Genomic DNA, 16,575 nt, shown 5'->3' with positions numbered 1-16,575 from the left:
AAGCTGAACGTATTTGCAAGGGTCTTTTGTACCCACATGCAATTCTTCCCCTGCCCAGCTCTCTTCAGCAACACCAACCCTCCTGAACAGTACTTGAGACACCCACAGGCTGCAGGAGCCCTAGACCCTTTTGGCCTCTGCCTCAGGAGTGCATGGCTAGGCAGGCAGATCCGCCTGTCTTCTAACACACACGTCTGCACAGAGAGCCACCACATTGCCTGTTTGGCCTGAGAGTCAAGACTTGCAGGTTGGCCTGTGTCCAGGCTCAGTCAGCATTTAGACAGGACAAGTGACATAAGACTTTAGCCAGAGAAGACAGAAACAGGGGACTCCAACACTGGACTTTGTCAACAGACCCCAAACTGGAAGTTGAGCTACTGAGGGAAATGCCGGGCTTTGGGAAGCAACACTACACCTCCATGTCACACAGGGCAGGAGGCACCACACTAGAGGCCAAAGTGCCCAGGAACCAAGATGCTGAGACTAAACAACAACTTTTTCTTCTCACCTGCTGATTATAGCAAGTGGAAAAGAGCCCCATCACAGGCTTGCCACCGGAGGGAAGGGGTTATCAAGCCTGTAAACATTCAGGGGGTGAGTTACTGAGTACTCTTTCCTATTTATGTCTTCTACCTCCCTTTGATGACAGTAGCTGAACTATAGCATCTCCAGAGATCACTTTGAACCTCAGGGATTCTGCTCTTCACCTCAAACCAAAGTTCATATAAGCTTGCGCCAAAATAACGACCAGAACAAATTACAGCCTATTTAATTCCTTTGGTTCCAGTTTGCCTGAGGAGACCCAGAAGGATGTTCTTGTTTTTTTAATGAGGTATCCATAGCTCCTCGTGCTGCCTGTCAGGCAGCTTCACTCCAGCCTGTACCCTGGCCTGAGTATCCTTAGCTGGACTCTCTGAGCAGCAGACCTATCTGAAGCACATGTCAGGCTTATGGCATTTTTCCATCTATAACACAGCAGATCTGGGCAGGAACCTTTGTACCATTCCCTTTGAAAAGCTCCAGTGACCTGCTGCAACACTCAGCAAAACCCACCCAGCAGAGTCAGCACTGTCACCTTCCCTGGCAACTCAGACCGACAGTGCAGTTCTGCCTCAGCTGCCCCTTTATCAGCCATTCAAGCATTTCCCCCTCTCTTTTGACCCTATCAAAAAGGCAGGAAAGCAGCCACAGATTAGCAAAAAGAAATTCTGAATGGCTGGAGTTAAGAGGTTGAGCACCAGTGGAGTTCTGGCCCATCAGCTGAGCCCTGGTAACTGGGCATGTATTTATACTAGTAGCTCAGTAGTTGCAGTGATCTGGGAGGTTACTGCCCTGTGCTGTCCATCCTGCCTTGCTGATGGAGATTATTATACCCTTAGCTAATGCAACAGAGAGGAGCGTGTGCCAGGCTTTTCATTTCCAGTCCAGCAGATCAACCATCAACAGTCTGCACTCAACCTCAGGGCATGAGCTGCAGGGGTGAGGAACTGGCAAGCTTTTACTTCGTAACCTGCCAGATCTAAATCCATCACAGCCTCTGGGTCACAGCCATTAGCCTGCAGCAAGAAAGAAGTAAAGCACTACAGTTTTAACAGCTTGCAAAACATCTAAGTGGAGCAGCAGTTTGTCTTCACAGTGGGCTGAGCCTGCACACAGTCTGCAGCCACAATACCATGCACAGTAGCTTGTGCCTACAGGAGCAATGAAAACATCACCAAAAGTCTCACAGTGCCAGCTCGGTTTCCACAGACCATCAAAATATTTCCCTTGAAGAACATGCTGGGTACCAGAGCTTTTCACAGCAGGTCTTCAATCATTGCCTCCCACCAGTCATGCTTCTAGACAAATACTGACACTGTCCCACCACTGGAGAAATGCCAAAGAGGTTAAGAAGACTTGTCACTGCTATAACAAATCAGGAACAGAGCGCAATAGACTTCCTATATAGGCGTTAGAGAACACCCCTGACAGAGCCTGTCTTGGAGGGACAACTCCATTAGCGGCATCTTCACCTCGTCTGGCAGAAACTGATCTTTTCACTCATTAATCTTGGCTGAACTAGCCCTTTGGGATGGCATTTGCAGCAGCAAGCACTTGCCTAGCTCTGTAGAGGGTCCAGCACTGGAAGAGGAAGAAGGCTGTGAATGCAAGGCAGGGGGAGGAGAAGAGGTAGGGTCTAACATGGGTTCTTGTGGTAGAAGTCCTGCTTGCTTTGTTTTGGGGCTGACTTTAGAAACTGGAGCCATTCAAGGCACAGAGGTTGGTACACGGCATGTAAGGAGTGTCTTGTTCCCCAAGTGCTCTGCACTTTAGAGGTTGATACAGCTCACATAGAGAGAAACTGGATCAGAGGGCCAGGAGGCACAGCCAGTCAGGACACACTGAAAGAGAGCGAGCCTCTTTCTTCTATGGAAAAGAAGACTGCAACTTGAGAAAGCTGGTAACAGGGCTCACTGGTGACACGGACTGCAGCAGAGCTGAGAGCACCGTACTGTCCTCCCCACACACACACGCAGGCTCGTGAGAAAGCCACCTTCTCTGAACAGCAGCACTGGAGCCTCAGGTCAGACAGCAGGAAAGCAAAGCAGTGCTGGGCTAGGCCGCCTGGCCACTGCCACCACAGGCAGATGTGTGCCAGCACTGCCAGGAACACCTGCCTGGTCCTAGGCTCCAGAAAAGGACCAGGTGAGCTCCAGAGGTCTCGTTCACTCCTGTCTTTCTACGGGGAAGAAGACAGTGGAAAAGTATTAGAGGCAAACACTGGGAAGTCAGAATATAAAGATCATTTCTGCGACCGATCCCAACTGAATTTAATTGACTGGAATAACATGCACAAGGTTTTCCTGCCCACCAGGAGAAAAGGTGAGGATGTACAACGAAGGGAGGCTGCTGTTGACAGTCCAGGCTCTTCTCTGTGTACGTGCAGAAGTGAGAGGTGGAGAGCCTGGACAGTGGGAGGACTGCAAAGGAAACAAAGGCTCTTGCAGCAGAGGCAGGTAAATGGCAGGTTAGGGAAATACTTCTTTTTTCCCTTTCTGACCCAGGTTCCCTGTCTGATGTAGGTGAGTCAAATAAAGTAAACGTTCTCTCTGGTGCTTAAACAAGCGTTCCTTGTCCTCCATGTAATTGACCTGACAGTAACACCAAACAGCCCCAAGTGCAAGTGAGGCACACCGGAGGTGATGCCTTACTTCTGAGGAGAAATCAAGAATAACACATTTTCAGATAGGAAGGCCAAAGCACTGCACCTGCAGGTCTCCAGCTCTGAACCATCACCCTTACCACTAATAACTAGTTTCACTGGAAAGAGAGAGACATGAAGTCATTACCATTTAGAAGCAGACACAAACACAGCAAAGCATGTTTGGGTGGGCTAATTCCCACATTTACTAAAAAGAATTAATAACACCCCCCATGCCCCATATATCAAACCACAAATTACTGATCAAGGGAAGGTTTTGTGCAAAAAAATACTCTGTGGAGAGGACCAAGTTGAATAAAATCCACCACTCACATCACTGCCTGCATGCAAGGCCAGTGAAACAACGTGCTATACAAGACAGAGGGGCTCCGAGAGATGTTGCCTTGACAGAGCAAATCTATTTGAGCAGATATGGCTACAAGTCCCCTAAAAACAGTCAGGAGAGAGCTGATAATAGGGGTAGCTATCACCAAGGGACACTGAGGAACAGCCAGAAGAGGATTCAGGAGGCAGAGCCCCAACTCAAACGACCAAGAACACCACACACGAAGAAACTCCTTCCTTTTTTTGATTCCTACATTAAGAAAACAGGACTTTGCGCAAAGTTACCTGCAAATGGAGTAAAAGTAACAAGGTATTGATTGCAAATTTGCCACCAAAGAAGCAATTCACAAGACCACAATGTTTGCTGATATCTGGAACCAGAAGGAGTAACAGTCACATCAAGACTACTGCCCAGATCCCAAAGAGAAAACCTGGGATCATATTCCCTTCAAATTAAGATAGTAGATTTGTCCAAGCTCTTGGACAAATCAAAAGGTTTAAAAAGGTTACAGGGAGCTCGTAAACAACTGAGTACAGTCTAACACGGGAACGAAGAACTCTGAAAAAGGGATGGAGGGAGCAGCTGGAGGCTTCCTGGAGAGGATGCGGCAACTTGCACACGGGCAACAGAAAGTATCCGGATACACCGGCGGCTCGGCTGGTGCCGGGGCTGGTCGCTCAGCGAGGCCGGCTTCTGCCTCCCCGGGGCACCCACCGCGGCATCGGGTCGGACCGATCCCGGGCCAGCGGGGTGCCAAAACGCACAGAAAAAGCTTAGGGAGGTGGGGAGGAGAGAGAACCCCCAACAGTAAAACGCAAAGGACTGCTGGGCTCTTTCCTGGCTTTGCACAAGAGATCCGTGGAGGAGGGGTGGTAACAAGTGGGGGAGCAAAGAGGTGGGGAAGCTTAAGAAGCCCCAGACGTACCCTCCTGCCCGGGGCTACAGCCAGCAGGTAACGGGGCAAGGGACAATCAAGAAGCGGCGACCGGTGGGACTGGGAGCAGCGGGGTTCTCGCCGGGTCCCCGGTGGGGTTTGGGAAGGCAGCGGGATGCCGAGGCAGCTCCCGGCCGTGGGGCTCCCGCCGCGTCCAAGTGAGCCCTGGGCCGGTCCCAGCGGGCGGCACCGGGACACCGATGGAGCGCTTCGCCGGGACACCTGTCCACCTCCGCCGCGCTTGCAAACTTCTCCCGGAGTTGCAGCCCGCTCGCTCCCCTACCGGCTTTACAAGGGTCGCGGTACTCCATCAGCTCCTCCGCCGTCTCCGGTTCCCGCACCGTTAAGGCGATTCCCCCTCCGCCCGTCCCCGCGGGAGGCAGAAGTAGCAGCAACAGCAGCAAGCGGCGGAGCGGGGCGGCCCCGCGGACCATAGCGGCGGAGCGGGCGGCACGGCTGCCCGGGATGCGGGCACTGCTCGGCGCCAGCAGCCCCGCCGCCGCGGTGAGGGGCGGGCGGGCGGGGAGGTGTGTGTGTGCCGCCGCCGTCAATCAAGGCACGGACAGCCAATCACGGCTGCACCTCCGCTTCTTCCCCGCCCTCGACGGACCCCGAAGCCCCGCCCGGCCCAGGGCTGCGGGGTCCGTCGGGAACGGGACAGCCGTTTCCCCTCCCCGTTGTCGCGCTTGGGTGCCAAAGCTGAAACTATGATACTAAAATAAAGACAACCAAATTCATTAATAATTGTCATTATTATTATTATTTGCCCCCAAAATAATCACTGCTTGAAAGGCAGCCAAAGAGAAATAGTTCAGCTACCGCTGGGATAAACATTATTAGGCATTGCAGCCTTAAAATCCACACGTACAAGGAGTTGCAAGACTGTGGATGGAGAAAGATGTGTGGAAAACAAACCCAAAGTAAAGAATGGGAGAAATTAAGAAAGATGGGGCAAAGCATCAGGGCGTCTACCTCTCTAATCCACTTTTTAAGTGCATTATAGTAACTTTCAGGGGCAACTGGGGGGTTTAACTGGAAATTTGGGCTTTGGGATCACCCCACTGTATGCTGGAGAGCCTTAAGAGCTGTCACACAAGGATCGGCTGTGTCCTTTTATATGGATTCAACACTGCATAAGGCAGTTGCTGCTCACACAAGACATTAGAGTCTGAGGCTGTAGCAACAATTAAAGGTCTGTCACCTATCCTCATGCCACTCAACAGACACAGCACTAGGCAAAGACAGTACAAACCCTGCCCTGGTGAGCAGAGGAAAGCTGACAAGTGTGCAGACTCAGTGGGGAGTTCTTGGGATGAACATTGACACCACAATTGCCCTGTGCCATAACTCTTTGCTCCTTCAACTGTGTGCTCCCAGGCTCCCACAGCAGGTATCTTTGAGCAGTGTTTCACGTTACAGCACCAGTTCCAACCCCTTCCTCCACTCAGACAGATGATGGCTTGCCATCAGCTATCCATAAACTTGTCACTTCCATCTATGGCAATGAATGATACCTGAGCATAAAAAGAAACGTGATTCAGGCATCTCCTCAGCAGGCTACTGCAAGCCACTTCTGTTTCTGCCTCTTCTCCTCCCCCCCTCCGCCTAATATTGGCTTCCCAGAAAAGATAAAGTCAGGAAATTAATATCCTCTCCGAACCTTCACAGAAGCCAAAAAAGCTGCATCAAACCCTGGCATGAAGACCATGGTCAAAATCTCTGCTGATTGAATGCACTAGAGTTTTCCACAACTGATGAAAAGCCCATTGGGTAAAGACAAAGAGCTGGCTGGGGAGCACAGGGAGACTCCCTCGCACATGAAGGAGAGACTGGCACGAGTTACACACTTTGCACACCAAGTAGCGGGTTCTCCACCTATTTTCCATAACACACAGCACTGGGGAGACACAGCCCATGTAGCTACCCAGAGGGGGAGGTCAAGAAAGATAAAAAACAGATGTCAAATAAACTACTACCAGCAAGGCACAAGACCTGCATTCCGACTTTAACATCAGTGGTTCTGGCAATAGTTCAGCAGAAGACAGAACACATTTCTTCCACTTTTTGCTTCCAAGCAGGTCTCAAAGGATCAAAGGAGGAACCTGAAGGATAGGGATCAGCAGGTGCAGAGTCTGGATCCCCCACAAGGGAAAGGCTCAGGCTACTCCAGGGGCTGTTACAGCATAGGAAGAGAAAGCATGAACAGGAAAGGTCTGGGAATTTCACTGAAAGAGTGAAACACCCTTTTGGTGCACCAGTCTTGATAAAATAAGGCAAAACCAGGACTAACAAGAACACATTTCAATGGACGGGTCAAGGCTGTGACTAGCACTTACTGCTAAAAGTGCTGCTTGGTAATTTGATTTCCCTGAGGATGCTCATTCCAAACTCTCTGCCCTTCACTCCTCACTGATGGTCACTAAACTGGGGTTGCAACGCAACATGAAGCCTGGAGAATATCAGCACTTTGAATGGGAGCCCTAAATGAGTACCAAACTCCTGAAGATTTGAAATGCAGCTGACCTAGCCATTGATAAGCTTCCTGAACAGAAACAAGGAAAGGATTGGTAATTTTTGAAACCTGTGTTAGGTTGCTACTTTCTATGATTTTGTCAGACAAAGAGCAAAGCCTAATGGTTACTTTAAAAGGAAAGGATGATTGACTCTCTGTGCTTCAGAACTCCCAATTCCAATGAGATAACAGCTCTTTCTCGCTGCTCTGTAGAGAAGGTGCCGACGGTATTACTTCACTTCTGAGCTGGAAAATTAAAGCTTGAACACTTGCAAGGGTGGGTCAACAGCTTCCTTCATGAGCATCATGGATTAGCAGAGCAAGCACCACCCTTGTCAGCAGTGTGGAGCGCTGGGCTGTCACCGACTAAGAACAAAGTCTTTTAACCACTTGGAAACTAACCTCTTTGAGGGTGGCAACCTATGCTGTGGAGCTCAAACTCTCACATACAGAAGCTCTATATAGACATGGATAGGCATACAAGAGGACATCCTACAGCTTTGAAGGAGGAAGAGGAAGGGAGCAAAATAAAATGTGGCTCATTAATTGTGCAAATTATTCAGAGGAGTATATTATTATTATCCACATAAAACAAAAAAGTTGCCCCCTAAAGCAGGCTCTGGAAATCCTAAACATGAGAGCTGCTTAACCCTTCTAGAACCAGCTCACAGTAAGAGTCATGGCATTATGCAACTGGCACCCAAAGCAGTGCACACAGAGTAATGACTACTACCTGGTGTTTAGAAGATCACATCACCTTGATTGGCAAATGCCACATCAGTGCAAACAAGGAACACAATAAGCCCTGTGAAAGTACATTTTTCATCTGAGCTGGTAAAATAGTCAGTGAAGTTTCACACCAGCAATGCAACTCGTGACACCCACAGCTAGCTATCTGAAAACAAAACAATCTCTATCCATCGCTGTCAAAGGCAGCTTTTTCCTTTGCAGAATCCCCTCCTGCCCAACACACGTAAACAAAATCCACTGCCTTTTCAAGCCTCGCTGAGCAGGAATGCACACAGCTTTTTCTGAACAGCATCCATGAGCAAAGCTATGCAGAAGCTACTTAGCACATAACATGTCCCAAGGCGAAAACACATGCATACACATTTATTAGTTCTTCCACAAAACCTGCTTCTTCCCTCTTTCCAACACTTAGGTCCAGCGAATCTTCCAGCAAAGTGACAGAGGCACTACTCCTTTGGAGCCTGTCCCACTGCTGACTCCTCACCCGCCTCCAGGTTTACAAGCAGAGATTTCCTTTCCTGGTCTTAGCTCCCCAAACATGCTAATATATTTCTTCCTCCATGCACATCACCACTCAAGGGCAGATGGAGCCCTGGAGACCTGCAGCACATCCCTCTGAACACAAAGCATTCTCTTGCCTCTGCATTTCCAGTGCCCCTCACATCTGCTTAGGCTTAGTTCATTGCTTCCTGCTGCACGTGTAACCCTATGTGCCGTGCATCACTTCCTACAGGCACCACTGCATGCTCTGCAGAGCCATCACCTCCCTCTGCTTGATGACACTCTATCAAAGGCTCATTTAATCCGTTAGTACCATTACAGGCTTCCCACCCTGATGAAGCATGTTCAATTTCCCCCTCTTCTCTTGCACATTTTCTCCACCTGTTTTTATCTAGCAGTCTATTGCTCTCAACATTCCTTTCCTTATACCTCCTAGAGTTGATCCCTCTCAAGACAGCCCTTCTTCACCAGCTTGACCACTATCATTGACAAATCCAGGTGATAAAACTAATATTGACCCCTGATTTCACTTCCATCCATCACCCATTTTAGTCTCTCCTGCAGTAGGTTGCCGGAGAAGTTGTTCTTTCTTTAATCAAGTTTATTGCATTGCCACACAAGAAACACTTGTAAGGTTAAATGATTCACTACCCTTTCACTAAAGGAATCTTTAAATGTGCTGACGCGTATGTGCTGAAACTTGTTCCAGGGGTTCTGAAATACACTCTACAGAGCTTGCTGCAGTCATACGCAAGGATAACAAGATGTGTACCTGTGCATTAACAACTCAGCACACATTTAAGGAGGTGATCCTGCCCTTCTACTCTGGTCCTGTGAGATCCCACTTGGAGTACTGTGTACACTTCCAGTGTCCTTAACATAAAAAGGACATGGAGCTGTTGGAGCAAGTCCAGAGAAGGGTCACAAGGATAATTAAGGGGGCTGGAGCACCTCCTGTATGAAGACAGGCTGAGGAAGTTGGGGCTGTTCAGCCTGGAGAAGAGAAGGCTGCGTGGAGACCTCAGAGCAGCCTTCCAGTATCTGAAGGGGTCCTATAGGGATGCTGGGGAGGGACTCTTCATTAGGGACTGTAGTGATAGGACAAGGGGTAATGGGTTCAAACACAGGGGAAGTTCAGGTTAGATATAAGGAAGAAGTTCTTTACTGTGAAGGTGGTGAGGCACTGGACAGGCTGCCCAAGGAAGTTGTGAATGCTCCATCCCTGGCAGTGTTCAAGGCCAGGCTGGATAGAGCCATGGGTGACATGGTTTAGTGTAAGGTGTCCCTGCCCATGTCAGAGACGTTGTAATTAGATGACCGTAAGGTCCTTTCCAACCCTAACCATTCCATGATTAACAACATAGCCCTGCTATACACAAGCTGTGACATTTTGGGAAGCTAAGAGTAAGTAGCCTATGGTTGGAAAATTTCTTCCTGTTCATCAAAGTAGCAGCAGACTGGATTTTAAGTCTTTCCTTCTAAAAAAAACACCAGACTTTTTCCCCCATCATTACTGTAATCCTTCAACTGTGTGAGGAAAACCAAGTTACTTCTGGGGTATTTTTGAGATCTTATCAGAGACAAGCTGTGGGAGGCAGGAAGAGAAATCTGTCGTAAGTATGAATTTTGGCTTGACCACTGGTTCCCAAACTGTGGCATGTCAAACTCGTCTTTCATTACTTCACTTAAAATCCATTTCAGGGTTCATACAGAAGTCAGTTGTACTTGGAAAGCACTGAGCAAATCTGGTGGGTCTGGTGATCTCTGCAGCAAGGTTAAGCAGGAGGGCATGGGAATACCTTTGGAAAAGCATCTGTCCCAGATTCTGAAAGGTGAATCCACTGATCTATCCAAAGGCTTGTTGGAGGTTTGTTGTTTTTTGTTTTTTTTTTTTTAATAGGAAAAAAAAATCTGTCTTCAATATATATATATATTTTTTTTTTCTGTTTTTCCCTTAAGGATGGATCTGGGAAAGTAAAAACATTCCCCTAAGCCTCTGCTATGAATGAAGATGGAATAGTTGCATTTACCTCTTCACCCACAGGCATCCTTTACAGAGGCTGGCAGCTACCTGAGTTTAGGCTGTATCCCAACAGCGGGTAGAATTTAATGAACCTCTCAAAAAAGCAGAGATGCTGCTTCATGGAAAATTGCCTTAGAGCAGTTTCCCAACCACAGGAAACTGCTGTTCCTGCACAGGATTTCTGTACTTACATTTTTCCGTAGTAACATCTTCATCCAAACCACACACCTGGCTACAGCACGGAACATGCAGGCATTTCCTCTTGTCAGGCAAACAATACTTTAAAAAGGTTTGTCATTCTTACTTGTCATCCTTTAGATAGCTAAAACCAGTCAGACATTTCCTTCTTCGTTACTTATTTCACTATACATATCATAAAAAAAAAAAGAAGTTGTACATTTCAGATTCAGACAAAGGTGGGTGTTTGATCAGTTTCTGGAAGAGATAAACAGAGGAAAAGATCTCAACAAAAATCAACTTTCAGCTTCAACTAAGCAATTCAGATTATTAAAAACTATTCTGCAGAGTCCAAACATAGAACTTGGAGTAACCCATTGCATCTCTGCAACAATTTATTATAAAACTCCCCAGTTCTTGCAGGTAAATGGGTGTCTGACAGATCTCCTTTTAAAACAAACAGTAGGTAGTTCACCCAATTCACCTGCCAGCTTCTGGCCAGACATTTAGAAGAGAAATGAGGAGGAAATTTCCATCCCATTCCTGTAGCTACTCCTCTGTAGCAAAGCTAGAAAAGCCCCATGCTAGGTTAATAATATTTTTCTCAGTCGAATAAAGCGATATGGCTAAACCAAGACTGATGATTCAGAATGAAAAAAATAGCGTAAAATGAACTCAAAGGGTCCAGTACACTGCCAGCAGCCCAGAAAAGCACCATGCCTTGTCCACTGCTTCAGTATATCACATAACACCAAAATTCCAGAGACAAACCTTTGAGATTTGAGAATGAGTAGGCACAAAGCCTTCCTTTAATCCAGTGTGGCATGATGTTTTCAGCTACCTTTGGAAGCTTCTCAGAGCAAGTTAGTTACTACGGAATGATAGAATGGTTTGGGTTGAAAGGAACCTTGAAGATCATTCAGTTCCAGCCCCCTGCCAGGGGCATGGACACGTTCCACCAGACCAGGCTGCTCCAAGCCCCATCCAGCCTGGCCTTGAACACTGCCTGAGAGGGGCAGCCCCAGCTTCTCTGGGCAACCTGTGCCAGTGCCTCAGCAGCCTCGAAACTTCAGGTCTGTGCTTTGGTGAACTGGAATCTATCAAGGTAACTGCTGCATCGTATGGGTAAGCATGTCTCAGCATCAGAAAACCCTAAAGTAACAGTTCCATGAAATTATGCATTTTGTTTATTGCACATAAACTCCTAAGCCTGAAAATGCATGCATTTTCTGGAATGCTGTAATCAGGCGATGCCAGCTGAAGGATAAGTATGAACTTGCATAGTTATTCTTTGAAATGCTTCAAGCTCAAGGTTTTGAAGGAGATTTTCCATCTAGAATGTAAGGAAAGTTCCTATGGGTTCGGTTTTCCTAACAAATGAAGCCTCAGCACAGTAGAACCTCCAGAAAGACTTGACATATTGTTCTGCATTGCATTACTTGAAGCTGGCAAGAAAATTAACCTATCAACAAGCCAGAAGTGCTAATAGCAACTAACAATCTCCCTTGCTCATGACAGATGAGCCCTTGGTCAATTGCAAACGCCTTGCACCATGGCAAATACATGGGTGAAAAAAAGACCACAACTGGTATGAGGCTGGGGCCAATCACAACGTAACAGCAACTTTGCCTTTAGAGCTCTGCCTCTGAAATAGGTTTGTCCTGCAGATAAAACAACTTTTTCTTATCCTTTTCCAAATTTAATTTCTGCCCTTCAAGAACTGCTTGAATTTACTGGAACCGCATAAACCCTTCCAGATTCATGGGTTCTCCCGTTTCCCTCCCCACCTCCCCCGCATGCCATAACCCAAAAATGGAATAAAAAATTCAGAACCACAGAACTAGTTATAAAAGCAAATACTGCAACAGCTCCTTCCCATAACTGAAAAAAGCACCTCCTGGATAAAACTGTGAGATGTGAGGAACAACTTGTAGGACGCATATGCAGATAATCTCCTTCGTAAAAAAAGAGAGTTTTCTCACTGAAGCTATTTAGCAAAAAGCAAATGTTCCTTTGCAAGGCTTTGGAAAACACAGGGCATCTTTTTTTTTTTTTTTTTGGTTAAAAAAGGCTCCTGAAAAACGCAAGACATAATTGTGCTGCTTCAAAATTCTGAAGCGCGGCTTTATTCCAACTGAAGTCCAGCAACAGCAGGGGCTTTCCTGACTTCAGTGCTAATCCTGGCACAAAATACTCAGCTTAGACAGCAGCAGTGCTAATAGCCATTGCAAGGCTGCCACTACTGTAAGTACATCTAGCTAGAAAAGATCCAAGGGATACAAATATGGAATCCTTCTCCAACCTAGTCCAAATGACCCTTAAAATGAACCACAAGCTGCTCAGTTACAAATTAATTCAAGAGGACCCCTCCACTCTATCTCCAACTACACAGTTTACTTGTCTACAGACTGGAGAAAAGACCTACTTTTTTCCTGAGCTTATACTTTTTGGACATGTTCCAATGCAGAAATTGCTGATGCACTCACCATTAGACATTTTCCCTGTCTTCAGCGTAGCTCTGTACATAGACTTCATTGGGCAAATCTGGCTAGATGGTGGTGATGCTGAAAGCCAGAGCAAAATGTAACTTTCTCATTTTTGTTACCCCTGCAGTAATGACAGTGGTAATAATGTGCTATCAATTTTCCCCCGTTTTAGCCATGAAAGTGTTCAAAGTATGAGCTTTTTGTTGTTTTTTTTTTTAAACCTGAAACTTGTTAAAGAAACACACCTAGACTATCATACAGAAAGCAATTTAATTGTGTGTCCTTTACATAGTTTGGAATGTAATTCTGGAAAGGAATTAATAGACACTGTTGCTTGAAACATTCGGACATCAAAAAGAGAGCATAATGTAATGTTTATTTGCAGTCTCCATTATCTCCAATCCAGTATTCACCACTTTTCATACATGAAGTCCCAGAAGTGATTTCTATATGCACTCTGCCTCAATTGAAAACACAACTGTATTTATCTAAAGCATTTGATCAAGATTGGCTATTGGTACACAACTATTTACCCAATTCTCTGACCTCTGTAGCACAAGTGGGAAGAGAAGCACTGGCAGCCAATTGATGAGTTACCAAAAAGTGTGAATTTAAGAACCAGAAACTCCTAAGAAAGAACCATGGAAAAAGGAGTGTTGGCTGTAAGATCTTTATTTCTTCCATAAAAGAGGAAGGACTACATCATCTAAGCAGAGAGCTTCCAAATTCTATTAAGCAAGATGGTTCAATCTATATCCCCAGTGGGGAGGGAAGGGGGGGGCAAATAAATAACCTTGCCCCAAACAGCAACCATAAAGCCAAGCTGCTCAAAACTGGTCACGTTTTGCACTCCTTAAGAAACCAGAAGAAAAGAGGAAAACAAAGCAAACCCCCAACTTGCATCCTAGAGTGGAAGTATAAAAATGCCAATTATTTCAACACAGTACCTCTCCAGAAGAACGTGCTTGCAGAAACAAAAGCAATGCCTGTGCAGTGAGTATCTTTTCAAAGTCACTTTAAAAGCTATACAATCCTATCTGGATATGCAAAAGCTAATAATGCCAGACGACAGAGAAAGCAAGTAGGCAGCCCACCATTCTGTGGCATTAAAAAGTGATTAAATGAAATTCACAAACGGTTTAGTGACATTTCTGATAGACTAATCACACAGCAGTGCTCTAAATAGAGAAACAGACCCATTATCAAAATACTCGCTTTAAAAAAACTTGTATCTCGGTGGAGTACTTAATGTATTTATTGTGTGGAGATAATGGCTTCTCACTTCAGATTTAGAAGAACATGGATGAAAAGAGGGCTTCCCACAGCTCTATGCACTAACAAGAACTAGTACAAAACCCATTCTTTGCTTTAAGTTTTCCATGTTTTGGAACAAAGAAAAACTAACTGTTGACCGAGTTTATGGGCTCATCTTAAAATCATTCTGTACTTAAAAAAACATTACCTTCTGTTAAATGGCACTGTTCAGCTACAGACATCAACCATTCACTTGAAGCAAAACTTAATTATTTTCTGACAGATTGGCTAAAATTGTCAAGGGAAATCAGAGCTGAAAGTTCAAATACTTTTCACAAGCTATATATAGGAGGATGAATTGCTTCTCACTATTACCTATCAGTTCAGCTTCCTCACCCTCCAACCCAACTCTGCCAAGCACGGGTGTTTCTCAGTGTAGCTACTGCATTATTGGTACTTTTAAAGAGAGACAATACAGTGCTGATCAATACAAACACTTTGCTCATTTTTTAAATTCAGGAAGTTGCCTTCTCCACGGCAGGTGCTCTTATTTCAGAAAAGCCTCACTGATGAAAACATCCCTACATGGCAGATGCCTGAAAAAAAAATAGAAAAAAAATATATACATATATATATATATATATCAATCAACCCAACTGGCTCTCAAATCTGTCACAAACACATTCAGAATATTTCTAGCTAAACACAGTGCATAATTAACAGTCATCTTAGAAAGACTTAACCTTTATTTGCCCATTTATTAGCCCACGCTTACCCCTATTTTTCTCAGTACACTAGCTGGATCACAAAACAGATTTGTCCACAAACAGTTTAGCCAAGAAGAATCTTTTGGGGCTGGTCATCCACTTTGGAGCTCTACTGTACAATACAGTTGTGTAAGCACATTCTGAATTCAAAGCATGGGGTTTTGATATTTGAAATCCACACTAATGTTGTATAAAGAAACTGGTGGTCAGCAGTATCACCTTTACAAACATTTTCAATTGCAAACTCATCTATTTTCACAATCGGAAAATTTTTGTCTGAAAAGTTTATTTTAGTTCTCTGAACACTCTAAAGCGACTGTGCTTTTGATGTTACACAAGTGTCCAGATATGATTAACAAAAATTAAAATGTTCTAAATTACAAATTTAATTCCTGTAAGAGCTTGAGAAAGGAAATAGAACAGAAAAGCATGACATACACACATTGTGAAGAAACCCCAACTTTTCATGCAATGGCAGGCAAGATGTAAAAAGCCACCCAAATTCACACATTTTTACACCGAATCATCAGAAAAGTACTCTGTAGTAAATCTGTACATCCAAATACATTTGGGATCTACACCTAAGTTACATTATTTAATGTTATATACACTTATTACCCCTTGTATAATGTCTAAAGGAAAATCATTCAAACAAAAAAAAAAAAAGGCAAGACTAACTTGGAAAAAAAGGAGAATCACTTTTGACATTTCATTAAAATGTTGGTTTTGTTTTAATCTAGACCTCAAATTCTTTATTATAAAACAATCCTCTTCATTGAACATTTTGCTTTCTAACTGTACAGTAAATTGCATTGCAGAGAACACGTCCCGTCTTCAAACTGTATTTTCTTTGGATGGATTTAAGATGTAGCTGGATATTACTTTAAAGATAAATAAATTGAAGTTGGTCCAACTAGAACAACAGCTGATATATTACATGCATATGGGGTTTTTATATAGTTTTAAATTATTTTTTAAACAAATGAGTGTAGGGTATAGTTGATACCGCAAATAAACCAAAAAGCACCTGGAGTCAATATATAAAACATACCTCCTATCCTGGCAATGGCAGTAAAAATCAGAAGAGTAATCTTTCTGGAACGGCATTTTTACATAATTTAGAAATGTTAAGTACCAGGAAGACTACTAATCTTTTAGTTTTAGCAGCCAAGTTTCCCTCTTTTTACTGAATGGAACAAATGCTTTAAATAAACCGTTTGTCCTCTTCACTGAAGAGAGCTAGTCTATTCATTTTTAATGAGCTAGGTTTTTTGTTTTGTTTTTTGTTTTTGGGAAGATTAGCCACGTACTGTAGTAATGCCTACTGCATATAATCCAAGCATTTGCTGTGAACAGTTGGAGAAAGCAGTCAGTAAGAACCTAGGATCAATGAAATAGATGTTACTTTAAGCCATCCACAAAATGGAGACCCATATAGTGCCCAGTGTTAAAACCCAAATTTCTTCTTGCTCTTTTTCTTGTGCAAGTTCATCCCCATGAAAACAGGAGGTGATCCATAGTTCAATTTTCTTATTTCCTTAGTCAATTTTCACATTAGTGTAGATTTTACGAACAAAGGCACTTGTTCCCATGTAACCAATAGCTCCTGCAAAATAAACCAAAAACGTTGAGTATGTTAGAAAG

At 44.6% G+C, this 16,575-nt stretch overlaps 3 protein-coding genes across 9 annotated transcripts in view; 1 reads left to right on the top strand and 2 right to left on the bottom strand.

The window, feature by feature from the left end:
- The window catches only part of TLL2 (tolloid like 2), a 93,995-nt gene extending 89,003 nt beyond the window's left edge, over nucleotides 1-4,992 (bottom strand). For 4 of the 6 annotated variants that reach the window (XM_057425721.1, XM_057425724.1, XM_057425727.1 and 1 more), the window contains exon 1: nucleotides 4,745-4,991. In XM_057425721.1, the coding sequence (XP_057281704.1) occupies nucleotides 4,745-4,895 (151 nt within the window). In that variant the 5' untranslated portion in view covers nucleotides 4,896-4,991. Of the gene's footprint in view, nucleotides 1-4,744 lie in introns of all 6 variants that reach the window. The other 2 variants (XM_057425725.1, XM_057425723.1) reach the window with 2 other exon arrangements.
- Nucleotides 1-16,575, top strand: part of LOC130608085 (cytochrome P450 2C8-like) — a 219,385-nt gene that overhangs the window by 102,743 nt on the left and 100,067 nt on the right. The gene's annotated exons all lie outside the window — the stretch shown is intronic.
- Nucleotides 13,268-16,575, bottom strand: part of TM9SF3 (transmembrane 9 superfamily member 3) — a 59,980-nt gene continuing 56,672 nt past the window's right edge. For both annotated transcript variants that reach the window (XM_057425734.1, XM_057425733.1), the window contains exon 15: nucleotides 13,268-16,537. In XM_057425734.1, coding sequence (XP_057281717.1) covers nucleotides 16,470-16,537 — 68 coding nt within the window. In that variant the 3' untranslated portion in view covers nucleotides 13,268-16,469. The remainder of the gene's footprint in view (nucleotides 16,538-16,575) is intronic.

Source organism: Pezoporus wallicus, unplaced genomic scaffold (assembly GCF_028554395.1).
Source record: "Pezoporus wallicus isolate ANWC-B61680 ecotype Strahan unplaced genomic scaffold, APGP_CSIRO_Pwel_v1 contig_7892, whole genome shotgun sequence".
Classification (NCBI taxonomy): Eukaryota; Metazoa; Chordata; class Aves; order Psittaciformes; family Psittacidae; genus Pezoporus; species Pezoporus wallicus.
The sequence above is the reverse complement of the archived record's forward strand: the minus strand, read 5'-3'. Positions and strand labels throughout refer to the sequence as shown.